The 24,865-nt window shown below is 54.6% G+C and overlaps 10 protein-coding genes across 10 annotated transcripts; 8 read left to right on the top strand and 2 right to left on the bottom strand.

Annotated features, from left to right (window-relative positions):
- Positions 1 to 28: 28 nt before the first annotated feature.
- On the bottom strand, positions 29 to 1,741 carry J4E87_009948 (uncharacterized protein; the record flags this gene model as incomplete). The annotated part of the gene is made up of 2 exons (XM_049381522.1): positions 29 to 1,128; positions 1,180 to 1,741. 2 exons carry the CDS (start codon positions 1,739 to 1,741, stop codon positions 29 to 31), a joined length of 1,662 nt encoding a protein of 553 aa, XP_049228670.1.
- A 1,561-nt stretch (positions 1,742 to 3,302) lies between these two features.
- J4E87_009947 (uncharacterized protein) lies at positions 3,303 to 4,699 on the top strand (the record flags this gene model as incomplete). Its single annotated transcript, XM_049381521.1, has 2 exons — positions 3,303 to 3,694; positions 3,742 to 4,699. 2 exons carry the CDS (start codon positions 3,303 to 3,305, stop codon positions 4,697 to 4,699), a joined length of 1,350 nt encoding a protein of 449 aa, XP_049228669.1.
- A 582-nt stretch (positions 4,700 to 5,281) lies between these two features.
- Positions 5,282 to 6,617, top strand: J4E87_009946 (uncharacterized protein; the record flags this gene model as incomplete). Its single annotated transcript, XM_049381520.1, has 4 exons — positions 5,282 to 5,407; positions 5,523 to 5,734; positions 5,818 to 6,001; positions 6,135 to 6,617. The coding sequence occupies 4 exons, from the start codon at positions 5,282 to 5,284 to the stop codon at positions 6,615 to 6,617; spliced, it is 1,005 nt and encodes a 334-aa protein (XP_049228668.1).
- Positions 6,618 to 9,221: 2,604 nt separating this feature from the next.
- On the top strand, positions 9,222 to 13,373 carry J4E87_009945 (uncharacterized protein; the record flags this gene model as incomplete). Its single annotated transcript, XM_049381519.1, has 2 exons — positions 9,222 to 9,301; positions 9,353 to 13,373. The coding sequence occupies 2 exons, from the start codon at positions 9,222 to 9,224 to the stop codon at positions 13,371 to 13,373; spliced, it is 4,101 nt and encodes a 1,366-aa protein (XP_049228667.1).
- A 452-nt stretch (positions 13,374 to 13,825) lies between these two features.
- On the top strand, positions 13,826 to 14,532 carry J4E87_009944 (uncharacterized protein; the record flags this gene model as incomplete). The annotated part of the gene is made up of 4 exons (XM_049381518.1): positions 13,826 to 13,879; positions 13,933 to 13,965; positions 14,037 to 14,115; positions 14,180 to 14,532. The coding sequence occupies 4 exons, from the start codon at positions 13,826 to 13,828 to the stop codon at positions 14,530 to 14,532; spliced, it is 519 nt and encodes a 172-aa protein (XP_049228666.1).
- A 452-nt stretch (positions 14,533 to 14,984) lies between these two features.
- On the top strand, positions 14,985 to 15,684 carry J4E87_009943 (uncharacterized protein; the record flags this gene model as incomplete). Its single annotated transcript, XM_049381517.1, has 4 exons — positions 14,985 to 15,038; positions 15,099 to 15,131; positions 15,188 to 15,257; positions 15,371 to 15,684. 4 exons carry the CDS (start codon positions 14,985 to 14,987, stop codon positions 15,682 to 15,684), a joined length of 471 nt encoding a protein of 156 aa, XP_049228665.1.
- A 484-nt stretch (positions 15,685 to 16,168) lies between these two features.
- On the top strand, positions 16,169 to 16,906 carry J4E87_009942 (uncharacterized protein; the record flags this gene model as incomplete). The annotated part of the gene is made up of 4 exons (XM_049381516.1): positions 16,169 to 16,207; positions 16,268 to 16,300; positions 16,374 to 16,443; positions 16,506 to 16,906. 4 exons carry the CDS (start codon positions 16,169 to 16,171, stop codon positions 16,904 to 16,906), a joined length of 543 nt encoding a protein of 180 aa, XP_049228664.1.
- Positions 16,907 to 17,513: 607 nt separating this feature from the next.
- Positions 17,514 to 18,638, bottom strand: J4E87_009941 (uncharacterized protein; the record flags this gene model as incomplete). Its single annotated transcript, XM_049381515.1, has 1 exon — positions 17,514 to 18,638. The coding sequence occupies one exon, from the start codon at positions 18,636 to 18,638 to the stop codon at positions 17,514 to 17,516; it is 1,125 nt and encodes a 374-aa protein (XP_049228663.1).
- Positions 18,639 to 18,940: 302 nt separating this feature from the next.
- On the top strand, positions 18,941 to 20,263 carry J4E87_009940 (uncharacterized protein; the record flags this gene model as incomplete). Its single annotated transcript, XM_049381514.1, has 1 exon — positions 18,941 to 20,263. One exon carries the CDS (start codon positions 18,941 to 18,943, stop codon positions 20,261 to 20,263), a length of 1,323 nt encoding a protein of 440 aa, XP_049228662.1.
- Positions 20,264 to 21,754: 1,491 nt separating this feature from the next.
- Positions 21,755 to 23,636, top strand: J4E87_009939 (uncharacterized protein; the record flags this gene model as incomplete). The annotated part of the gene is made up of 3 exons (XM_049381513.1): positions 21,755 to 22,114; positions 22,167 to 22,710; positions 22,762 to 23,636. The coding sequence occupies 3 exons, from the start codon at positions 21,755 to 21,757 to the stop codon at positions 23,634 to 23,636; spliced, it is 1,779 nt and encodes a 592-aa protein (XP_049228661.1).
- Between the last annotated feature and the right edge of the window lie 1,229 nt (positions 23,637 to 24,865).

The raw sequence follows: 24,865 nt of genomic DNA, 5'->3' as shown, positions 1-24,865 counted from the left end.
CGTCACACCGACGAACCCGAAACACACATCAAGCCCAATCTCTCATCTCCCTACCCACCCTCTCAAACTCACCCCCTCGCTTCTTATCCCGCTGCTGATGCACTTCGCGTACAACATGCACACTCCTTCCGTGACCATGACCTTCATTGTTCATCCCAGCGGAAGGGGGAGAGGAGGAGATGTCTTCGGCCCAGGCGCGTGTGTGGACGCCGGAGGGGAGGGTAGGGGTCGGGGGTTTGGTTGGATTTGTGTTTGTATCGCCGGTAGTGGTTGCGTCGGTGGTGGAAGGGTTGGTACGATCGGTGGGGTTGGTGGAAGGATTGCTGGATTTGGAGTTGATCTCGGTGATGTTTCGGTAGGAGAAGAGGGGGAGGAGAGGCCCGTTTAGAGAGGGGCGGGTGAAGTAGCGGGAGAAGAATGTGGGGCGGGGAGGTGTTGGGGATGATGATGGAGAATGGGAGTGATCGTGCTTCTGCGCAGACATGTCTTGGTCGTTCTTCTGTGAGATCAAGGTATCTTGCGTTGTGACGCTGTGTAAGCGGGGGATCGAATCGAGAGCCACGGGGTTGTTATATGTAGACGCGGTCCAAGTATCGTTCTTGAAATCCGCGCTCGTTGATGTCGACTGTGCAGAGTCAGAAGCACCGAACCACGACATCTTCTTTGCTTTGCTGGAAAAGTATGTAGTCCAACTACGAGGAGCGGAGAAACTGGTTGGTCTCCTCCGGTTGGCCGATCCGGGTAGTAGACTAGGCCAAATCTTGCCAGCTCCAATAAAGACCAACAGTCCTCTGTAATGGGCATTTGCATCGACTCCCGTGCCGAGGAAGCCGAAGATGATGAATCCCGTGGCGATCTGGACCCACTTCTCGATACTGATCTTACCAAGCCCGGGCTCTCTTGTGATTCTGTTCCATCTCTCGGGATCGTGGACTCTGTCCCAAGAGTAATGGTCGTGGAGTCTTCCGGCCATCTGGATGAGCAGTACGATGGTGTAGATCAGATAGAAGGAGATGACGATCAGGCTGACTAGGAAGAGGCGGATGAAGCGTGAGGACGTGGTGTTTCGCGCTGCAACAAGGCGGTGGAACTCGCGTCGGTATCGGTAAAGACGCCAGATAAGTAGGGCTGTTGCATAATTAGTAGGTTGACTTGAGGGAGGAAGCAGATGCGACTTACCTGCCCAGTAGGAATCGATCACAATGCCAACGGCTGACCACATGAAACTGATGACCATGCTAGGCCATGAAGCATCATGGACAGACCAACACCCAGCAATACCGACGATTGCATAGCGATTGTACTGGGTGACATAGTAAATGCCCATCAGTAACAACGGCACGCCCCAACACCAAAAGACTTCCCAGATCTTCGCTTTGACTTTGCTCTTATGGCTGGTCGACACAGTAATATTGCGTGTATCCATAACGTTGGCGAGCTTGCGTAGTACCAGGGCCAACGAGGCGGTCAATCCCACATAGCTACCGACCTGGAGCCGGATCTGAATGTCGCACAGGATCGCACCGTCCCACCATTCGGTCAGGTTGTCGCGGGGCCAGATGAGTGGGTTGATGCAGTTGAAGAGGTTGTGAAGGACAATCCACAAGATGAGTGACCCGGCTGCGACGTTGGCTTGACGGAAATGCCAGATCATGGGTGCAACGCAGAGGAGGAAGGCTGGAAAGGAGAGGGTGATGAAGAGGATGGCCTGGGTGGAGACGGGTGCGTTCATTTCCTCCATGGTGATGTTGGTGCTGTATTCATATGTCCCCGCCGCATCTCCAGTCCAGTAAGCTTCGTAGGAGTGTGTGTTGGTTGCCATAGAAGTAGATGTCAAAGACATAGCAGTGGATGTCATTGCCATAGCAGCAGATGTCATTGCCATAGCAGCAGATGTCATTGACATGGTAGCGGATGTCAAGAGGAGGGAGCAACCAATGAAGATGGGCAGTTATCTTCGATGCTGCAAAGCGGCAGATCTGAATCCAGTCCAGGAATGTAGCCGTTGATAAAGTGGAACTCGAGCTGTCGATTGTGCTATCTCCAGGATAGTGTCAGGTAGTGTTGATGGGTTTAGATATGGAAAAGATTATGATTAGAAAGAAAAGCAACGGAAGAGATAGACAGGCGGCAAGCAGCCTCGAAAGCCCCATCACTCCCGTCGATACCGAGTATATGGAAATCCTCAATAGAGCAAATGCGTGTCTCAAGCTTCAATAAGGCTCAATAGGACTTACGTTCACTTGAGTGGTGAAAACGAGTATGCCGCTAGAATAGCATATCCTCAGACGCTCTCGCCCAGGTCAATCACAGTCTGTTTGAAACGGGCTGACCCGTCGCATGGACAGGGCGCTGCCTGGTACCCGTGATATTCGGTTGCGGCGGTATGGTTGTGGTAGTGCAAGTGAGACTTTTGCCAGTCCGCATTTGGGTCTGAATAGAAAAAGATGAATTCTGAATAGAAAACCAACGAGAAAGAGACGAGACATGTCTGTGATAAGTAGCAGCGCAATCAGAGAGGGAATCATGGGGAGACGAGGTGCTAAGTCCCCGCAGCTGCGGCATGGTTGCAGGTCGGGTTGTACGTGGCGGGTTTAGCCAGATTATCCTACTCACCCGCTTCGAGCATCCAGGAACCGGTGTTTACCTGCCCAGTTTGGTGGGCATCTGTTACATTGTCGGAGTCCGAACAAGTGCGTTGGGACGATGGGGTACTCTACGGCAGATGGCTACATCCCAGTATGAAGCATCGGGGCACAACAAGTGGCGAGATTGTGTATTGATCCAATGGTAGATAGTCCATGAGGCATGTGCGAGCCATTGCAGCGCTTGGTCGTTTCCTCGGTCATGGAGCAGGCTGGGTTGCACAGCAGGAAGGCCTGCACACGTGTGGCATGGTTGCCACGGTCTGAAAGGCCGTGAATGCGGGAAGCGCACAGGATACCTGTTGCTGTCGAGATGGTGTTCGCAGTGAATCGCCTGCAAACCATGGGAAGCTAGGCCATAGCGCATGTGTGAGGAAGCTCGGAGAGGGTCCCAGCTCTACAATTGACCGCATCGAGACATGACGTAAGACGAACGACTCGCCGAGGCGTCTTCCACTACGGCACACGACCGTCGCGTTAGTACGTGTGAGCGTCACCAGAGCCTCAGCAATGCTTCCGCAGTGCCTGCACCCATCGCGATCAGGTGATTCGCATCTCTACCACATTGCGCCTTCTTGAAGCGGCGTCTAGGCATCCATTGGCAACGACGTCGTCCACGTTGCTTCTTCAATCCCGAGGCCTCAACCGGTACTCGCCATGGACGGTGCGCCGGCCGACAGTCCCAGCATCCACCCTCAACTGCGCCAGAGGATGCTGAACCGCGCCGCCACCTTTGCTGAGGGTGCGCGACCTTCTACTCCCCCTACAGCCGCCCCTCGGCGCCGCAGCTCCCTCGTCTCCGACCTCTCCGACTCGCGCTATTCCTTGCGGTCCTCCAGCGACAATCTTCTGAGAGCGGGTGGGAAGAATGATATGGGCCGACATGCATCTCCAGACGAGCCGTCACGATGGATTGCGCTGCCTGTGGTCGCCGCCGTGGTCCCTGCCATCATTGGATTGACGGTAGAGAACGGCGCAGATGTCGCGACAGACGTCTTGATATTGGTACTGGCGGGATGGTTCCTCCATTGGAGCGTAAAGGTGCCATGGTAGGTTGTAGCAAGCATGGCTGAGAATCACAGCTGACGCGATGCAGGGACTGGTACCACGAGGCACAGCAACGACGATACTTGAACGACGACACGGATGACGCGACCTACGACGACACGATACAGGAGGAGGAAGAGGATGCGCCAGAGGTTGCAGAAGAGCAAGCAGGCGAGACGCAGAACTCAAAGGTCAACACCACGGCCGATGCGCCTATCTCGCGAGCGCAGAAGGAGGCTCGTGAAGCCCTGAAGCGGTCCGAGATGCTGGCTTTCCTCGGCTGCTTCCTAGGTCCCCTCCTCGGTGCCCTCCTCATGCACACCATCCGAGGCCAGCTCATGCGCGCCGAAGGCATAGTATCCGACGCGAACCTCAGCATTTTCCTCCTCATCGCCGAGATACCTCCCGTGAACCGCCTCATCAAGATGCGAACAGAGCGAATCCTCCACCTGCAGCGCATCGTCCGAGAAGCCCCAAGAGAGCCCGTCCGCTCAGCCGACACACAGCAACTCTCACAGCGAATAACGGAATTGGAGGGACGAATCGATGGGCCCCCGCCCGCCAACAACAACGAAGTGGACGTAGAGAAACTCAGCGCCGAAGTCCGCCAAACAACACAACTCCAACTCGACGCGCTAAACCGCGCAGTTAGGCGCTACGAAAAACGTCACATGGCGCAGTCCCTACAGATCGAAGCGCGCTTCCAAGACCTAGAAGCTAGATTGGGAGATACCCTCGCCTTGGCTGCCGCGGCTGCTAGAACCGGTCAGCGACCAGGCGTGATTGCTATGACGCTGAGTTGGATCGCCGGTACTATTAGCTACATGCTGCAGATGACTTGGGACATCGCCATGTATCCCTTCCGCACAGCAGCGGTAGCAGTTTCAGTAGCCAAATCGCTGTTTGTCCGGGATGAGCGGCAGGCGAAACGGAGGGTGAAGGGAGGACAGAGTAATGGGCATACGGGCATGTCGACGAGTCGGATGCAAGCGAAACCTGTGCGGTAGTCTACTCAGTCCTATTAATACTTCAATAACACCTTCTCCACCTCTCCAGCTCTGCCCTATCTGCGTGTAAACTGGGTTGCATGTTATCGCATGATGTTCAACATGGTAGTGAGTCCAGCGCGCCGATACCGGCCACAACACCTCTATTATCTTACCCCAAGCGCAAGACATCCGGAGTCTTCCGAAAGAGTAACCCGAAAATGCAGGTACAGACCTCTCTTCGGAGATAATAACAGTGTGCAGGCCAACCATATCAGAGACACTAATGACGTTCTGGGCGTTGGCATGGGTGTTGTGGATGTGGTAGGTGTACCCCGCCCCCACTTTGATAGGTGCGAGAGGAGGAACACGAGGCAGTACGGCCGATGGGGGATGTAACGTGGTTATCGTGTGTCTTTATAGCTTTCCTACTCCTTCGACGCGTTTGACTCATCGCATATCCCATATCTCTTTTCCTTTCCTGATTCCATATACTTGGAACATTGTTGTGAAGAAGCCGTTTCGCAACATTCAAGTACCTAGGTATTTGGTTGGCAAAGAAGAAAGAGCAAGGACACAAAGAAACTGTGATAAATCACAATCATGTATCCAAAGTCAGACGTCACAGTCGACGCCTCGAAGTTCGATCGCGATGGTATCGACAAACAAACCCTGGAGTTCAACGAGAAGTTGATTAAGATCTGGGCGGATGGACCGCGGTGGTACGAGGTGTGTCTCCAGTTCCCATCTCGATCCCTCTTCCCAACACCCCTCCAATCCCTCCGTATCCCATCCCCGCCCAATCTTATTCCCTTCAACCCCATGCTAACCCAAGAATCCACAGGTCGGCGCAGCAGCCTACCGCCAGATGCGCTGGGAAGGCAAAACCCCCTTACCCAAACCCGTGGTTCTACCCGAAGGTTTCAACGGCTCTCTCCCGTCGAGAGAGGCAGGAAGGGAGATACCGTATAGGGTGTTCAAACCGAGTGGAGGGGTGAGCAGGGGGATTCATATGCATATTCATGGTGGGGGGTGGGTGTTGATGAGTGAGGCTTAGTAAGTTGGTTTCTTTTTGTTTCATTGCTGTGAGTGGGTGGAGGAGTGGATGAGATTGAGGATGGTGCTAATGAGGAGAATAGCCAAGACCCCTACCTAAAATACATGGCCGACCACTTCGAAGTAACAGTCGTATCAATCGGATACCGACTCGCGCCCGAAGACCCCTGGCCCGCGGGCGCAGAAGACTGCTACGACGCTGCTGAATGGCTGGTGAAGAATGGTCCGGAGGTGTTTGGTGGGGAGTTGATGTTTACGGGTGGTGAGGTATGTGTCCTTCCTCTTCCTCTTCCTCTTCCTCTATTACCTCCATCTATCACCTCCATCTATCACCTCCTTCCATTACCTCCCTCCCTCTCTCTTTGCACACATACCCGACCCCATACTAACACCCCCCTAGTCCGCAGGCGGCCACCTCGCCTGCCTCGTCGCCTTCCACCTCCTAAAAACGCTCCCCACATTCTCCTTCCGCGGCCTCCTCCTCCACTTCGGCTGCTACGACATGTCCTCCTTCCTCCCCCACGTCCTGCACCACGAATCTCACCTCGTCATCGACTACGACGTGATGAAATCCTACATCGACGCCCTCTTACCCAACACCACGGAAGCGGAGCGCCGCGACCCGTCCATATCGCCGTTTTGGCAGGACCTAAGGGGAATGAAGTTGCCGCCGGCGCTGTTTACGTGTGGGAGTGAGGACCCGTTGTTGGATGATAGTGTGTTGATGGGGGCGAAGTGGGGGATGTGGGGGGCGGAGAGTGTGGTGAAGATTTATAGGGGGGCGCCGCATGGGTTTATTGGGTTTCCGCCGGGGACTATCAAGGCGGTGCAGGAGGTGCTTGATGATACTGAGGCGTTTGTTAGGGCGAAGATGGGGGTTTAGGGGTGGTGTTGACGTACTTGGTGGACGCCTTTTAGATTTATACCAAATCGAACTCATGAAAGACAAGGCACCCAGATCCATCAAGAGTATCTTTTGTAGTTTTCAAATTGAACGCATCAACCCATAGTACATGGGCCGGATTATATATACGGCCGGTGCCAACAAAGCGATATATTGGAGTCTTGTCGATAGCCGTTTCCGGTAGTTCAAGTGGGCGGAGTATCATCGCCGGCATTAGTACTCCATGCGGATAGCCCTCGATTACATTTTTCATGGGTATGATGTGATCACCAATCTCGGCTGATACTTCACTATAACCTATGGAATTTACCTGAGTGTGTGGGTCATGGAACACGAACAGGTTTGCCGCATCTTTCAAGGCTTGATCTTGACGTTCAGAAGATGTCGACCTTGATGTGTACCGCGAATCCCTTGCTCCAGATTGCGTCTCTTCTGACGACAGGTACTTCCTGAATTCGTACAAGGGATCCCCTTTCGAGATTTTCTCGGGTTGAGGCTCGCGAAGCACGCTCTTTCGGACTATCTCGTATAGTATATCCGGAAATTGCGTGGGTAATGCCACAGAGGATATGTGCTCCTCTGGATCAGTTGAGGGCTTGGAGTATGGCGCAGTCTTCGATTCGTTAACAATTTTACACCCCTCAAGGAGTTGCGACTCATGGGAGGCTTCAGAACCGCCAGATTTCCTTGGAACCTTTGATCTGATGGTATAAGGTTGCACATTATCCTCGTCTCGCGTAAGTATGTCCCTGCCAATCTCTACGCGAATTCCGGTTCTCGAGGCACTGAGCACTCGGCAGTCAAGGTGAAAGTCACCCTTGTTGACGACAAGGGTCTCTTTTGGTACAACCCGCCAGTCTGGCACCCAAGAAGGCCAATCGTCCGGTGGAGATGAGTGGTGACGTAAAAACAAAGCCTTCCACATGTCCGCATGTGTGTGTTTTTTTCTCCAGCAGCTGATCGCAAATGACTTGTATGTTCCACGTACGTTTAGCGAGTAGTCTATCTTCATAGAAACTAGATTCTTTCTTCGCGACATCGCAGTGGCGAGGCTGTCGGAGAAATAGCCCTCTCGTCGAACATCGGCTGCCATACTAGATAGAGCAAACACTCGATCTCGTGGATCTGTGCATGCATACGACGCAAAAGTCTCCACCAGGCTTGCGATATCGTTACCGTCAGTGTCAGAGAGACTTGGCGATGGTGTAGCCCCTAACAATTGGGTGGGGAAAAGCGAACGGCGACTCCAGAGTCTCCCAATCTTGACAAAAGCATCCACTCTTGCCCTGTCGTCATCTGTCAAAAGGCCAACCTCGCCTTGAATGAAAGACAGCGCGGCAATGAAGCGAGGAAAGGCAATCTCTGTGTCACCGCAGATCAAGCAGACCTCCGAATTGAAGACAACCTCTTGTACTATCCAAAGTCTGTTGAACCAAGGAAGATTGATAAAACGGCTGACTTCTCGGTAGCCATCTGCCCATATTCCGTATCGCTGCTTTGAAGTCCGGGATAGACGCTCAATAATCCGCATACCTGTTTGCTCAACAGTAGTGTCTCCGCCCGGATCGAGCCAAGCCATTACTCTCTGAGCACCACGGAAAATGTCGACCATGAGAGGAATTTGCACTGCCTTTTCCGCATTATCGCTCTGATTGATGCACGCGGCATCTGCCCAGAGGAGTCGATCGCGGTCCTTGTAACGCAGATACCGTAGCGCGCCGTCGAGATTCTCTGTCACGCACACCTGCGTACCGTCGTCCAAGAGTAGAGCGAAGGATAGAATTGGTTGACCCCATGTATATGAAACGGCATCGTATCGACCTTCGAGTTCCTCGAGCGTTGACGAGACAAAGCCGACTCGTAGAGGTGCGTCTCTTGATAAGGCTGGATGCAGCACCAGAAGCCTGATGTGTCCTGGACCTTCCAGTGCTTGATACACGTGTGTACTCATGCTGCGCGGGTTGGATGAAGACAGGAGATAAGGAAAGAATGAGTGCAAGACGTGTGATGTACAGGGAGAGTGGCGTGGTGACTGAAATAGCGAATAGGCTGGCGACCGGCATATGACAAGACCTGCACCCTGCATCCTGCGAGGCTGTGAGGGGAATGGCTGATCCAATCGTTGACGCGATAGGCAAGGTCAACCCGCATCATCTGACGACGAAGACAATTCATCCTTGATAGTGGACATTGAGACCATATGCGCGATTCGCTGTGCATATATATGCGGTGTTTGAACGAGCCAGAGGTCCGGGGATACTGATGTTGGTGTTGGCTGATCGGAGAGATCACGAGCTTCTTCCCAGTAGAGTTAGCGACATTTTTGTTATTCGCTGACATGAGATCCAGCGCTCGCCGATGTGATGCAGCCTTCACATAATGTGTGTTCGATCTTATGGCTTCTGGTGTTGGGTGTTGAGTCGGGATGAGAGCACCAGGAACGGAGGTTGATCCCTGACTAGCTCAAACGTCATACACCGCACGGCCTATCTCGCTGGCCCAGGGCAACGCGACAAGAAAACCTCGTGTCGCACAAGCTCGCCATGGCCCAATAGCCCACCACTCGCAACACCAAAAGTCGCCATGGCCGACAACGAAAGTCCTGAGAGGCGGCGGCCGCGCCGGATGAGCGCCATGTACCGCCGTGGCTCCCACTTGAGCGAGTACGTGTGACTTGCAGCTCCGCGTTGGGCGCGACTAATTGACGGCATCAGGGCAAGCTTCATGGAAGATGTCGAGATGGCGCAAGATGAGGTATTCGAACTCGCGCCCATGCCTCCTTCCCGTCCTGCCTACAACCCCCGTGGAAGGAAGCCTGGCCAGCAGCTGACGCCCACAATCCAGGTCTTCTCCGGCCCCATGAGCGAGAGCGTCCCCACGAGCGTCTCTGGATTCCGCCACCGCCGGTCGCGCGCCGATTCGAGTGCGAGTTTGACGAGTTTCGCATTCTACGATGAAGAGCAGGATTCACAAGGGGAGGATGAGGATAGCGCGATTTTGGAGGATGGCGAGAGCACGTACAACAATGGCTATACCGTGTCGGAGTTGGAGGACCTCGAGGCGGGCATATCGTCGGAGACATCGCATTCACCGTCACCGTCGCGGCGGAAGTCAAGTGGCAGCAGGAAGTCGTCTGAGCGGCCGCTGTTGCGCAGACACTCCTCCACAGGCAGCGCAGGCTCAGGCATCGACTGGAGAGGGCGCAGGTCGAACCAGAAGATCTACATCATGACCGAGGACCTCACCATTGTCATCGCCGGCTTCAGAACATCGCCCATTGGCTATGCGCTGTATGCGCTGCTCTGTTTCGTGACGCTGGGTCTCGGCTGGCTGCTGTTCAGATGGTTACCAAGATGGAGGGTCGCGATAACAGGAAAGAGCTCACCGCTGAAGGAGTGCGACTGGATAGTCACCGAGAACCAATGGGGTGAGTTTGCAGTACAGCACGTCAGCAAGCAAACCTACGGCCGGTCGCTTTCAACCGTTTTCGGCGACCCTGAAAAGGGACGGCCACGGGAATGGGACGAGGAAGATGACCCGCTCATCGGTGAGCTTAGGTGCCTGGACTACCGCTACATCCGCTTCGTATACCACCCCATCAAGGACAAGTTTGTCCTCGCAAATACTTGGACCGATCCCACCTGGACCGAAGTCTCCGCCCTCCGTGAGGGTCTCGACAACGACGAGCGCGACTACCGCGAGCTTGTCTTTGGAAAGAACGTAATCGACATCGCCGAGAAGACTATCGGTCAGCTCCTAGTCGATGAGGTCTTCCATCCTTTCTACGTCTTCCAGATTGCCAGTCTGATTCTATGGTCCATGGACGAGTACTACTACTACGCCTGCGCCATCTTCATCATCTCCGCCGTCAGTATCGTCACCACACTTATCGAGACAAAGGCATCCATGAAGAGACTGCGCGAGGTGTCAAAGTTCGAATGCGAAGTTCGTGTACTACGCAGCGGCTTCTGGACCCACATCGACTCTGCAGAGCTTGTACCGGGAGATGTCTACGAAGTCACCGACCCTTCTCTCGCGCTGTTCCCCTGCGACAGTCTGTTGCTCTCTGGAGACTGCATTGTCAACGAGAGTATGCTGACTGGCGAGTCGATCCCTGTTTCCAAGGTCCCCATGTCGAACCACGCTCTAGACCTCCTAGATCTCAGCGCATCGGCTGTCCACCCTGAAGTTGCACGACACATGCTGTTCAGCGGAACCAAGATTATCCGCGCTCGCAGACCGCACGAAGACCACGTTGATGACGAAGCCGCCGCATTGGCTATGGTTGTGCGCACTGGTTTTAACACCACCAAGGGCGCACTGGTCCGCTCGATGCTCTTCCCTAAGCCATCTGGATTCAAGTTCTACCGCGACTCTTTCCGGTACATCTCCGTCATGGCATTCATTGCTATGATTGGCTTCGTTGCGTCTTTCATCAACTTTGTCCATCTGGGTCTCGCATGGCATCTGATTGTCGTACGAGCTCTCGATCTGATTACCATTGTCGTTCCTCCTGCGCTTCCAGCTACACTCACTATCGGTACCAGCTTTGCTCTCTCGCGCCTGAAGCAGAAGCAGATCTTCTGTATCAGTCCACAACGAGTCAACGTAGGTGGCAAGCTAGATGTCGTCTGCTTTGACAAGACCGGGACCCTTACAGAGGAAGGTCTTGATGTTCTGGGAGTCCGCGTAGTCGAGCGACCAAGGAACAGGTTCAGCGAGCTACTTCCAGATGCCTACGACATTCTCCCTGCGTCGCAGCACGACCGCGATCCCACCATCGAATACCTCGCACACAAGACGATTCTATACACCATGGCCACTTGTCATTCACTCCGGAAGATCGATGATGAGCTAGTAGGTGACCCGCTCGACGTCAAGATGTTCGACTTCACCGGCTGGAGCTACGAAGAAGGAGAACAGAAGGCTGGCAACGCTGGTGACGACGATCCTGAGCAGAAGCTTTCGCCATCTGTTGCGCGACCTCCACCAGGCCGGGAGTATGATGTCGACGATGTTGAGGACGAAGCCAACAGGAAGCAAGTCGAGCTCGGCGTACTCAAGGCTTTCGAATTCGTCTCACAGCTGCGAAGAGCTAGTGTCATCGTTCGCCAGTTTGGTTCAAAGAGCGGACAAGTATACGTCAAGGGTGCACCTGAAGTCATGAAAGAGATCTGCCGACCTGACAGCTTCCCTACCGACTACGAGGAGCTTCTAGCCTTCTACACTCATCGTGGATTCCGTGTCATCGCTTGCGCTACGAAGTCAATCCCCAAGCTCAACTGGCTCAAAACTCAAAAGATGAAGCGCGAGGAAGCAGAGAGCGACCTGGACTTTGTCGGTTTCATCATCTTCGAGAACAAGCTCAAGGACAGCACCGCCCCTGTCATCGAAGAGCTCGAACGCGCAAACATCCGCAAGGTCATGTGCACTGGTGACAACATCCTCACTGCTATCAGTGTGGCTCGCGAGTGTGGACTGATCAACAAGACTGCTCACTGCTTCGTGCCTCACTTCGAAGAGGGTGACTCCCGGACGGCATTGTCAAAGCTCAGCTGGGAAAGTGTAGACGACCCCGTCTTCAAGCTTGACGACAACACCCTCAAGCCCCTGCCACCGCCACCCGAAGCCGACGTGTCCCTCCCCTACGACATCTCCAACCTCCGCAACTACAGCCTAGCAGTCAGCGGCGATGTATTCCGCTGGATCGTCGACTTTGCCTCCGAATCCGTCCTCCGCGAAATGCTCGTCTGCGGCCAAGTCTTCGCCCGCATGTCGCCCGACGAAAAGCACGAACTCGTCGAAAAGCTCCAATCAATCGACTACTGCGTCGGCTTCTGCGGCGATGGTGCCAACGACTGCGGTGCCCTCAAAGCAGCTGACGTGGGCATCTCCCTCTCTGAAGCCGAAGCCTCGGTCGCCGCGCCCTTCACATCCCGCCAATTCGACATCTCCTGTGTCCCGCAAGTCATCAAAGAAGGTCGCGCCGCCCTCGTCACGAGCTTCAGCTGTTTCAAATACATGTCGCTCTACAGCGCCATACAGTTCTGCTCCGTCTCCTTCCTCTACGCCAGCGCGAGTAACCTCGGCGACTTCCAATTCCTCTTCATCGACCTGCTGCTCATCCTGCCTATCGCCATCTTCATGGGCTGGTCCGGCGCATACCCAATCCTCAGCCGCAAACGTCCGACTGCCAACCTCGTATCACGAAAAGTGCTTACGCCGCTACTGGGCCAAATGGTCCTATGCATCCTCGTCCAATTCATCGCATTCCACTACGTCCAAAAACAGGAATGGTACATGCCCCCCGTCCTCGACCCAAACCACAGCAACAGCTTGAACAGCCAAAACACAGCCTTGTTCCTAACGAGTTGCTTCCAATACATCTTCTCCGCCGTCGTCCTCAGCGTCGGGAAACCGTATCGCGAACCCATGGGCCGCAACTTGCCTTTTATCACCACCATCTTCGTTACCCTCGCTATTACTCTCTATATGCTGTTTGACCCCGCCGCGTGGGTCATGTCGGCGATGGAGTTGACGTTTTTGGATACCCCGTTCAAGGTTTTCATCTTAGCGCTGGGGCTGGGCAACTTTGCGGCGGCGTATGTGGGGGAGAATATGCTGTTTCCGGGGCTGAGCAAGTGGATTGGGGTTGCGAAAGTTAGGTTTGGGGGGAGCGGTATGCAGAAGAAGAGGAAGGAGTATAAGGTTATTGCTGAGGGGATGAGGATGTGAGGCAGTTTGGGTTCTGTGGGGGTGGGGGTGGAGATGAGGTGGGAGGGTTTGGGGGAGGGGTGTATATATATCGGGACTGGGGTTTGGATAGACAAGAAGAGATATTATGAGATTTTGATGAAGGGTGTTCTTGACTTGGCTGCAATGTAGACATCCTTACTCTCCGTACGTCATGCTGTTCTTGCGCCGATGCTTCGCTGCTGGAAATCACGGTGAAGGCGCGCTTGTTTGTTGATGGTTCGTAGCACAGCGCAACGCAGCGCGGTATCTCACTCTCACTTTTCCTCGTTACCTCTGGTTGCCTAATGGCTTATCTTAATGCGGCTCTCTCACAACTTTCTGTCTTTTTCTCCACCATCCTCTAACATTCTCTCGTCGGACATTTTGAGCAGAGCATCCAGCACACGACCTTTCAACAGAACTCAAAAGCCAACCTGTCCTCAACAACCACCATGCCACCAAAGAAGAAGACCGGCGATGATGGTGCTGAAACTGGCGGCGATGGCGTAAGTACTCGCCAAAACCAATCACATACACACTTCCTAACAACTCCCCTCAGAAATTCCGCTGGACCGCCGAAAACGAGCGCACCGTAAGTCCCATCCCACATCCCCCAACACCTCACCTCACCTTACCTCACAGCCCACTAACCCACACTCCTAGCTCCTCCTACTAGCCATGAACCGCGGCACCCTCACCAAAGACGACTACCACAAGATGGTCGGCGCCTTCCCTGGTCCCGGTACGTTTCCACTGCCCACTCCCCAATATCGTATTGTCTGCGATACTAACGTACGACTCATCAGCTGGTACAAACTGGGACGCCATCCGCCAACGCTTCATCAAGATGCGCAAGGAGCAGCGTGCGCTATGTGAGCAGCTAGATTGGCCTCTCCCTTGTGACACAGAGAAGACTCCTACAAAGACTCCAGGCAAATCGCCGAAGAAGAGGGAGAAGGGCGAGGACGGTGCTGGTGGTGACGCTGAGGTTGCTGGTGAGATGGAGTCACCGGCTAAGAAGCCGCGTGTCCGCAAGCCGAAGAAGGAGGTTGTTAAGAAGGAGGTCGAGGAGGATGGTGGGCTTGGTGATGAGCTGTATCGTGAGCTAAATGGGGATGATGGCGTTGTCAAGGAGGAGTTGCTTGGACGGGATGTCTAGATCTTCTGGGCTACTGAGAGAGCAGGCGTAGGAGCGCATGACGGGTTCTACTGATTTCTTCCTGATGAGGAATATTTGAGTAAGGCACTGCCTCGAGCATTAGCAAACTGGCAGTACAAATGCACTTTGCACTATCTGCGGCATTTCATCAGCCTGACAAAAGCCATTTCCGAATTCGTCTTTCGTGATTTTCCATTTTCGCGCTGAGTGTGCAAAGGTGAAGGTGAGCTTAAAAACTCGTTATCTTGCACAGATCTAGATTCAGATCTCACTCTCACTATCCTCAATCCCGCACTTTTCATCGTCTACTTAAACACGTCCCTCATATCTTCTACCCTCTCCCCTCTTCTTCCTCCACCACCACATTCCCACTTTCTTACACCATCTACCAGCCCACACAAACCCAGCACTCCCTTCTCAGTTCTCCATACCAACAAACTACTTCAACAACAATGCCCCCCAAGAAGAAATTCGCAGCAGCTGAGGGCGGCGAGGCTGAAGGCGGTGTATGTCACTTACTCATTCCCCCGATCTTTTCGAGACACTCAACTGACGCTCAAGACTAGGCATTCCGTTGGACACTGGAGAACGCAAACAAGGTAAGCCAAGTCCTTCCTACCCATACTGAACCTGGAACTAACAAAGCCGAACCCAGCTCCTCATCTTGACCCAAGGCCGCTATCTCACGGGCGAAGATTACGAGCGTCTTGTTAGCGTCTTCCCAGGTATGTCTTCATTTCACTCTCTTCCATTCTTTGTCCTTCACACCTATACCTACACCACGCCTACACACCAGCAACCCAACCTCCTTCCAGCAACCCACTAACCCCTCCCACAGGAACAAACCTCAACGGCGTCAAAATCAAAGTCTCCCGTTTCCGCGTCGAGCAACGCAAGCTCTTCGATGAGTACGGCTGGACGCTCCCGGACGGCGGTGCGGTGCTGAAGAAGACTCCTACGCCGCGCAAGAACAAGAAGAGGGATGCGGAGGAAGAAGCGGGAGAGGGAGATGATGTTGAGGAGGAGACTCCGAAGGCGAAGAAGCCGCGTGGCAGAAAGGCTAAGGCAAAGAAAGAGGCGTGTGTTGAGGCTGAAGTCGAAGAGGAAGATGGTGGGAAGATCAAAGAGGAGGTTCTTGATAAGGATATGTAGATCTTCTGAGATACTGAGACGTCAAACAGGGGCGAGAATAGTCGGTTTCTACGCACGACTTCGTTAGGATTGACATCTACCTAGGTAGAGCATGGATGCCTTGATTATTGCGCATTCTGGCCCCGGGGCGGCTATGAATCATTCAGCACAATCTGCGGGATTTATCTTACCCTGAAAATCAAGATGTCAAGTGCGGATCTCCCCGTGTCTCTTCCCTATGAGTCAAATGCAAAGGTGAAGGTGACTGTTCCCTCGAAAAGGGAAATAAAGCAGAATCTCACTCTCACCTCACCTCTCCCCTCTTTCCACTTTAAGCACCAGCCAGACTCTAAACCTCGCACTCGAGACACGTATAAATCGCTTACTCCCGCTCGTCTCTCGACTCGATCTCTCTCCCACTCTTCCTCTCTCTTACACCATCCACGACCCCACACCAAACCAACATCCAATCCCAGTCTCCAAAGCAACCAACAAGTTACCAACCATGCCACCCAAGAAGAAGACCGCAGCAGCCGAAGGCGGCGTATGTTCCTCCCCACCTCCAGTACTCACTCATCGAGCCAGCAACTAACACCCACCTCAGGCATTCCGCTGGACGCTAGAGAACGAGAAGAAGGTAAGCCTTCGCTCAAGATGCCTGATGACCTCGGGACTGGTAGAACAGGACTAACAGCTTTCTTCCTATGTAGCTCCTTATTCTGACACAAGGACGCTACCTTACAGCCGAAGACTACGAGCGTATCGTTGGCGTGTTTCCTGGTTAGTTTTTCCCATCTCCATCCCCCATCCAACCCCCCAACCTAACTAATCCCACCCCACAGGCACCTCCATCAAAGGCGTCCAAGTCCGCGTCTCCCTCCTCCGCGTCGAACAACGCAAGCTCTACGAAGAATACGGCTGGACACTACCCGAAGGCGGCGCTAAGGCAAAGACGCCTGTTACTACTCCGCGCAAGACACCCGGTGGCAAGACAGCTAATGGCAAGAAACGTGGCGCTGATGTACTGGATGCAGTCGAGGGCGATGGAGGTGATGGCTTAGATGAGGACGAGGTGGCTACGCCGAGCAAGAAACCGCGTGCCAAGAAGGCGAAGACTAAGAGCAAGAAGGAGGAGAGTGTTGAGGATGCGGTTGAAGAGGAGGACGTCTCATCAGGCGGTGATGGAAAGAGTGTTGGTGTCAAAGAGGAGGTTCTTGATGAGGAGCTTGATGAGATGGTTTAGGCTGTCTTGGCCTCTCTCCATCTCACCATCTTTCTTCTTTCCCCCTTTTCCTAAAGGAATCACTGGATCTGCCTCTGCTGCGCATGCAAGTTCGCATGCTGCACCAAACATTCAGCGGAATATACACGGTCTGACGACGGCACCGGGGCTTTGGTATGCGAGACAGACTGCTTCTGCCGGATTTACTTTGGTGGTGGATATGCGATGAGCATTTGACTTGAGCGCCCTAGCTTGGAGCGATAAAAATATACGTCGATGACATAATACTCTTGAATCTATTCATGCTTGTGCTGTTCGACATATTTGAAGAGTGAGGTATACTTTTAGGACGGACGAGGGAAAAGATGGATGCACGCATGGCTTGAGAAAAGTCATACTGCAGATTAGACACATGGGGACTATCTCTGCAAGTTGGTGAACTATCCATATACGCAGAGATGAACACCATAAGAGAGGGAGGAAATATGTGCTTCATCTATTCCACACATGACTAGAATTGTAGGTATCAAACGCCGTACGCCATGTCCTTGTCCCAGTAGCCGTTATCAGCGCCACATAATGCTGCTCTCTGGAACATTCGCAAGTCCTATCAAATCGGGTATCTACCTCATTTGTCGCCCTTCTTCTTGCGCAGAGACTGCCCTGATCCTTCAAAATGCTTCGAATCTTTCTGCTCACCCTCCTCCTCCTTTCCCTTGAGCGGCTTGATCTCGTACCCGAAGAACAGTTTGTTGGGTGGTAGTCTGAGCGGCTGCGGGCCGTTGGTGCGTCGTACTGTCGGAGGTGGGTTTGATGACTGTCCTGCAATGGGGGTGGAGGCTTGCGGGGTAGGCGTCTTGCTGCCCTTCTTGAGCAGCTTGTGGCCGGTGGTGAGGAAATTTGAGGAAGTGGCCTTGGCTCCGTTGGCTGCGGTCGTCGATGATGGTGCGATGGCAGCGTAGTTGATAGCATCTGCCATGGTGCCTTGAGCGTGTAGTGTGCCGCCTTTGCCGCTCATGACACCCTTTCCGCTACGCGGTGTGCTTGTGCCGCTGTTCCTTTGGGGCTCCTGGTAGCCTACTGGGGGAGCGAAATCGACTGACAGATCGGTCTCGATGGTGCAGACGGCCTTGCTTGGATGTTCTGGCTTGGCCTCCAACACTGCTATGCTATACACGTTGTCGTTGTATGAAAAGGTGAATATGTCGCCGACCGTAAGGCATGAGAAGTTGCGGAACGCGTTTTCGAGCACGGCCTTGGGGTCGGAGATTTCGAGGAAGGAGGAGTCTTGTGGTTGCAGCTTGATGAAGGTGCCGAGAGGGATGTCGGTCGACTTGACTTGTAGCAGGTCACCGGGCTCCAGGTGGAGTGTCTCCATAAGCCAGTATGGCAGGTAGATCTTGCCCTCCTCTGCGATGAATTCCAGCACACCTGCGTGCGTCTTCTTTCCGTCCGCCTTGCCGTTTATGAGCTCGAAGAGCATGGGGTATGTAATGTGCAGCCTGGTGAGCTTGTCGAGAGCACTCGGAGGGAGGAACACTTTGCCGCCGTGGTTTGCCTCGTGGCGCTCCGGGCCAGGCAACATGACGATGGGATAGCATCGAAAGTACTCATCGAAGCGTCGAGGAGCGCCGCCGCGACGTGCGGCGAGGGACTGGTACATGGCCATGGGATCGTCTTGGTCGTAAAAGTTGGGGTTGAACTGTATGTGGTGAGTGTAGGACAAAGAAGATGGTCGGGTCGCACTTACCATTTTAAGTGTGCGGGATTAGTGAGTCAGATGATCTTTTAGAGGGCAGTGAATGGTTCAGGTATTGTTAGGTAACGGCGGGCAGGTGGTAGAAGTAATACGTATTGATGAGAGGCCTGGGATGACGACCGTGGTTGGCAGCAGTACAGCGGGCCGTTTGAGCCAGTGAGAAGTCCGCTAAACTCCGATTAGCGCGTCGTGGCCCAAGCTTCAAATTAATCGCGTCCGACGTCACTGCCTGGCCGCCTGGGCTCATCCTCCGCCGAACCTCGACGCCAGAATATCGCGCAACGTTGCTAATCATCATGGCCAGCTCTAGTGGAACATACAACCCCGCGCGACCGAAGCGCGCTGGCGAGCAATTCACGCGAACCCACCACATGGACGCCGACGAGCATTCGACAAAGAAACCCCGCTTTGACCCGCGCAACCCCTCCACGCTGGCTCCGGATGCAGAGGATGAGGAAGATCCTGCTCTCGAGGCTGACGTTATAGGAAAAAGCGCAGGCATCAAGCGGAACGCAGTCAACATCGACGGCTACGACTCAGATAGCTCCACGGAGAACTTCGAGGCGCGCGCAGAAGCCCGACCCAACAAGGACGAGCCGCCCAAAACAGAGGACGATGACGACGACATGTTCGCCGAGGATGACAAAGACGATGAGATGGACGAGGGATTGCGGAGAGATCAGACCAAAAAGAAGAAGTTGCGCTTCCTGGACGATGCCGAGATCGAAGGCCAGGAAGCGAACAGCAAGTCTGGGGGTCACGTAGCTGTTGACTTCACCAAGGGTCCGAAGAGCAGAACAGAAGAAGTCGAGAGCAGTAGTGATGAGGGAGATGACGAGTTGCGCGACCACGTACCCTCCGACGTCGACGAGGAAATAGGTGCAGGTGGCAAGAAGAAGCATGCGCCTAAGCTAGATGCTTTCAACATGAGCGCCGAGCAGGAAGAGGGTCGTTTTGACGAAGCCGGAAACTTTGTGCGCAAGGCCTTTGACCCTGAAGCTGCCCAAGACTCGTGGTTGGACGGCATATCGAAGAAGGACATCAAAAAGGCAAAGGAGGCGCAAGACAAGCTGGATGCCGAGCGAAAGGCACGAGAACGAGCCGAAGACTCCATCGTGACCAGCGACGTTCTATCGACCCTCATCACGCACCTGGACGTTGGCGAGACGCCCATGGAGGCTCTCGTGCGATACGGCAAGGCAGCACCGAAGAAGCCAGCCAAGAACTGGGCCAAGAAGAAGAAGAAGAGCCAGGCTATGGAGGTCGATTCAGATCCATCGCAGGATGCTGCGGCGATCCAGGCAAAGGGGGTGATTGATTCTATAACCGAATGCGCCAGTCGGCTGTCTGATCGCGGCGTCGAGGATATTTACGAACTCCCCCGCGAATCCATTATGCGGCAGTACAAGCGTGAGACTGGAGAGGATTGGAAGAACCCGAACCCGGAGACAGTGCAGTGGGAGTTCCACTGGCTCAACGCACCAGAAGGTGAGATTAATGGGCCATACGACCAGGCGACCATGCAAGCGTGGGAAGCAAGTGGGCAGTTTGCAGCGGGAGCCGAGTTCCGACGCGTCGGCGAGACTGAATTCTCGCGGCTGCTCGACTTTGAGGACTGAAGGGGCATGCAATTGATGTAAGCACAGCCACGATGTCTGTCGCGTAACCAGTCCGCAGAAAAGGGATGATGGCGAGACGTCGCGCCCGAGAGTGGTGTTCCGCCCAGTGGCCGGATTCACATGATCAGCTATGCATGCAGGCTAAGCGATCCTACAAACCACATCTGCTGTGCTCAGCCAGTCGGAAACTTGATAAAAGCGGGAAGCCGTCCCTGATCGTCTTCCATGGCCGAGTATGTGCCTAGCTTTCAGATGGTCTGTCAAATGAGATGAGTGAGTGTGCTGTGCGGCGTGGACTGCGCAGCGTGGACGAAGATTATACAGAGTTATGTGTAGACCACAATAGAATATGAACAAGCAGTGTCAAGCGATGGCAGTGAATATGCAGCCTTATTCCAGTTGCACATCTGGGGTGCAGCACGATGAACCGTACCAGGGGAGATTACCGGTGGCAGGGTGCAGCTGACGACGTCGCGTGTGCTCATCATGCACCCCGAGCGTCTCGGAGGATTCTGGCCAAAGGAGCAGGTCCCTCGAGTTCACGACGGGGCAGATTTGGCCTGTCTCGACGCCGTTGACAGCAGACACTTCTGGCAGGCGTTGATGGAAGGGAAAAGCAGAGTTGGTGTTGTTCCACGTTATTGGCAGGGAGCTAACGCTACGGCCCGCCACCTGGCGACTTCCAGAACGCCGGGCCATCCCTCTGTCGCCCTTTTGTGAGGCTGGCCCGTCCAGGGAGGGCGGTGATGTGGCGCGTGGGCAGACATGGTGGGCATGAGTAATGGGAGGTGTTGGGCTCTGGCCAGGGCATCTGTGCGGACGAGGGTATTTTAAGAGAGATGTCATGGTAGAGGGCGGCGAAGAGGTAGCGGCCTCAGACGGCGGGAGGAACAAGCCGTATACACAACTTAATACCAAACACGACCTAGGCAGAGTGCAGCGGGAGATGGTTTACGATGGGCGTCAGCCAATCAAGATGGATAAGTCGCTGACTCCTGACCTGGCCAGCCGTTCGCTGCGCGCGAGACTATTGAAACAGCTGCCCTCAGTCGTCGCGGGCACGTGTGCAGCCGTCTCCCCGCGCCGTTAGTGGGTGTCAGGACAACTTTTGCTTCCAAGCGGCGGGCATCGTCGTCGCATCCAGCCAGCTACGCATCCACCCGGTCGCGTGTTAGCGATATTGAAGCCCTCTGACGTCTGCTAGCCTGTTGTTCGCGTCCCACCGAAAAGTGCGGCTCGAAAGGGGACGACTGCGCTGGGTCCGCCAGGCATCCCTGATTATTACCATCGCCAGCCAACCTCGACCACGCAAGCTCGAGCTCACGCCGACCCCTTTTCTCCTCCGATCCGACCTGACCTGTTTGCGACGGCCGCCTTCCGCTCATTTCACGACATTACGAGCTTGGACCACGTGCTACTCTTACCTCCGCTGTTAATTTTCTTGCTCTGCACCCAAACACCGCCCCGGCCCTCCCTCGCCGCACACATATAATGTACTCGTCGGCGTACGACCAGTCGACGTCGCGCTCGCCCATTGCCCAACGGAACCAGCCCCACTCTGGCACCCTGCACCGCATGCCCTCTCGCCAGTTCGACGCCTACCAGCAGGTCCAGCAGCCCAACGCCATGTACGCGCAAGACGACCACCAGCAGAGGTACGACCAGCCGCGCAACTACGAGCGCCTCAACCAGACCATGCACGCCGGCGCCTACGGCTACGACATGGGCGCGCCCCAGGGCTGGAACACCAACGCCTTCTCCCAGAACCAGGGCCTGGGCTCGCTCGGGGGCGCCCAGCAGGCCCGCATCAAGTCGCAGCAGCGCGGCGGAGGGCGGAGCGCACTGCCATCGGTAAGCACACCCGACACTCGATAGATGAATGGAGTCAATACTGACTTTATAGGGATGGATGGACCAGCAGCCCCAAGGCCTGCCTAGCTTTGCCCTGGGCAACAACAACCTCGGCGCCATGCAGAACACGAGCTACGGCCACGACGTCGACGAAGAGCTCATCCCCACCGCCATCGTCATCAAGAACATCCCCTTTGCCGTCAAGAAGGAGCAGCTCGTCTCCCTCATGACGGAACTGCGCCTACCCCTGCCCTATGCCTTCAACTACCACTTCGACAACGGCGTCTTCAGGGGTCTGGCCTTTGCCAACTTCACCACCGCCGAGGAGACGGCCGCCGTCATCGAGTCGATGAACCACTTTGAGCTCAACGGCCGGAAGCTGCGTGTCGAGTACAAGAAGATGCTGCCATTGGCCGAGCGGGAGCGTATTGAGCGGGAGAAGCGTGAACGCCGTGGACAGCTCGAGGAGCAGCACCGGCCCCTCGGCGGCGGTCTGCAATCACAGGCTTCGTTTGGCTCCCTTGCTTCGCACATGCCCGCTACATCGCCATCGCCAGTTTCCGCCATGCGAGCTGGATCGGCATCAAAGACTGTTGGTATGTTTGAAGACGGGTTACATAAGGGTATTGTCACTAATGACCATTTAGATGTCGACCTGAACGACCCCCAAGTGCTCCAATTCTACACGCAGTTGCTTCTGTTCAAGGAGACCAAGGAGCGCGACAGCATGACGTTCCCCCCGAATCTGGCGCCTCTCCAACGCCGCACCGTCCATACTCTGGCTCATCAGCTAGGCCTCGCGCATGTGTCCAAGGGCACCGGCGAACAGAGACAGGTGCACATTTTCAAGGTCCACGACAACCAGGGCCTCAGCCCCCCGATGCCGCAGATGCCCAGCAACCACATGGAGCAGCCTCGCCGCAACCTCAACCGCGCAGCGACCACCGACTTCAGCGATGTGCGCGCAGAGGGTGGATTCTACAACGCCTTCAACAGGCAGCCATCAGGTCTTCTCGGATTCCCCGACTCGCCCGGCGGCCTGAACGCAGTGCCCAACCTCCGCGGCGCCAAGTCCTACGCCGACCTCCGCTCGTACACGCCCTCGCCCGCGCCCTCGACCGCCAGCCACCCCATCGGCCGCCCAGGCGGCATCTCGCTCGAAGGACTCGGCTACAGCGGCAGTTCCACCAACCCCAACGGCACCCCCACGACGGGCTCCATGTCGCAACGCGACGACAGCCTGCTCGAGCGCGAAATGAACCGAATGCAACTCAGCTCCGGCTACCCGCAAAACAGCAGCCCGCGTGCTCTGCGCCAAATGACGTCCTGGGACGCGCCTGGCCCCATTGGCGGCCACCGCTCCTTCAGCACAAACTACGACGACCGTCCGTCGCGCCAACCCCGCGGACCCCTCCCTGAACGCGGCCAGGGCTTCGGCCGCCCCCGCCAAAACGGCCATCAGAACCGCAACAGCGATGAGCTGTCGAGTCAATCCAACGTCGAAATCCTCGTAGGCCAATAGCTTAATCACGCAACGACGAAAATGAATGTCGACGCACGTATCCTCACTCCTTCTTATCACCAACGAAACGTGCGATGGCGCCACCCCATGAACGACACGAACGTCCTTTAACGGCCTTTACCGCCCTCGGCCCTCGCTACACTACCCCCAACCCTGGATTGAACCTTTACGATGCATACGAAGAATGATGCTACGAAACGGTAGAAAGATAAGACATTAGTATAACACCAAGAAGATCCAGAACTTTCCCATATGGGCCCACTGCCCCCTAAATCAATTTTCCCCCTCCTATCCATCCATCCATTCATTCCCACACTTGGCATTTGGGTTGCGCAAAGCAAAAAGCATATTTTTTGATCATGAACATATGGGATTTCATGTTGTCGTAGTTTGCTGTTGTTGTCATTTTGGACCTCATTTCCTTTTCCGAACTGGGTTCAGGTTGATAGTTTCGTTTTTTTGTCTGTCGTTTCCCCTCCTCTCCGTTTTTCAATTCGCGATTCTTTATTATTATAGTCTTTTGGATAGTGCTGGCCCCCAGGTGGTGCGACAGGATTGTAATGGAAGGTGTGCAATTTTTACTTGACCTGCCATCGTTGTTAGCCTTGCCTTTGGTGCTGTGCGTATGATCTGTGTTCTGGACCGATGTCAGTACATGGTTACTAATCACGTTCCGGTATTCCCTAGGTATCAAGTCCGCGCGTAGTTCCATCCCAACGCCTGGATCTTAGCATGGGTATTACCAATTGGTGCAACGACTCTCTCCCGACTATATGGAAACCTCAGAGCCAAAGTATCGCTCATGTCCGTTTATCGGATTGCTCGAGCCACTCGCTTCCGCTCTCTAGCCAATCCAAACTCACACATCTCACTTCTCCGGAGATGCCTTCTCTACCTATCGCAGCGCTACTGCCTGGCACATGACTTTATACCCTGGCTGTTGAGTCGATCTGACACCACGTTACTTATTTTGCAACGTACGAGTCCCCAAGACCGACACCAGCGAGCCAGTCAAAATTTGGACAGTTGTTACGAGTCAACAAACATTATACCAAATCAGGTGATATCTAGAACGTTCGATGGGGAGTCCCTGGTATGAAGGAGTACCATGCCGGGATGGATCATGATGGGATGTACTGTTGATCGGAGGATTATAGGAGATCTGTCGTACAGTAGGGGAGGTCTAGGCACGGTTGGGTAGGGGGGGGGGGGATGATGGTGGGTTTTTG

This window comes from Alternaria ethzedia (assembly GCF_023757985.1).
Source record: "Alternaria ethzedia strain BMP 0044 chromosome Unknown scaffold_41, whole genome shotgun sequence".
NCBI lineage: Eukaryota > Fungi > Ascomycota > Dothideomycetes > Pleosporales > Pleosporaceae > Alternaria > Alternaria ethzedia.
This window is presented reverse-complemented; position numbering and strand designations above follow the sequence as displayed.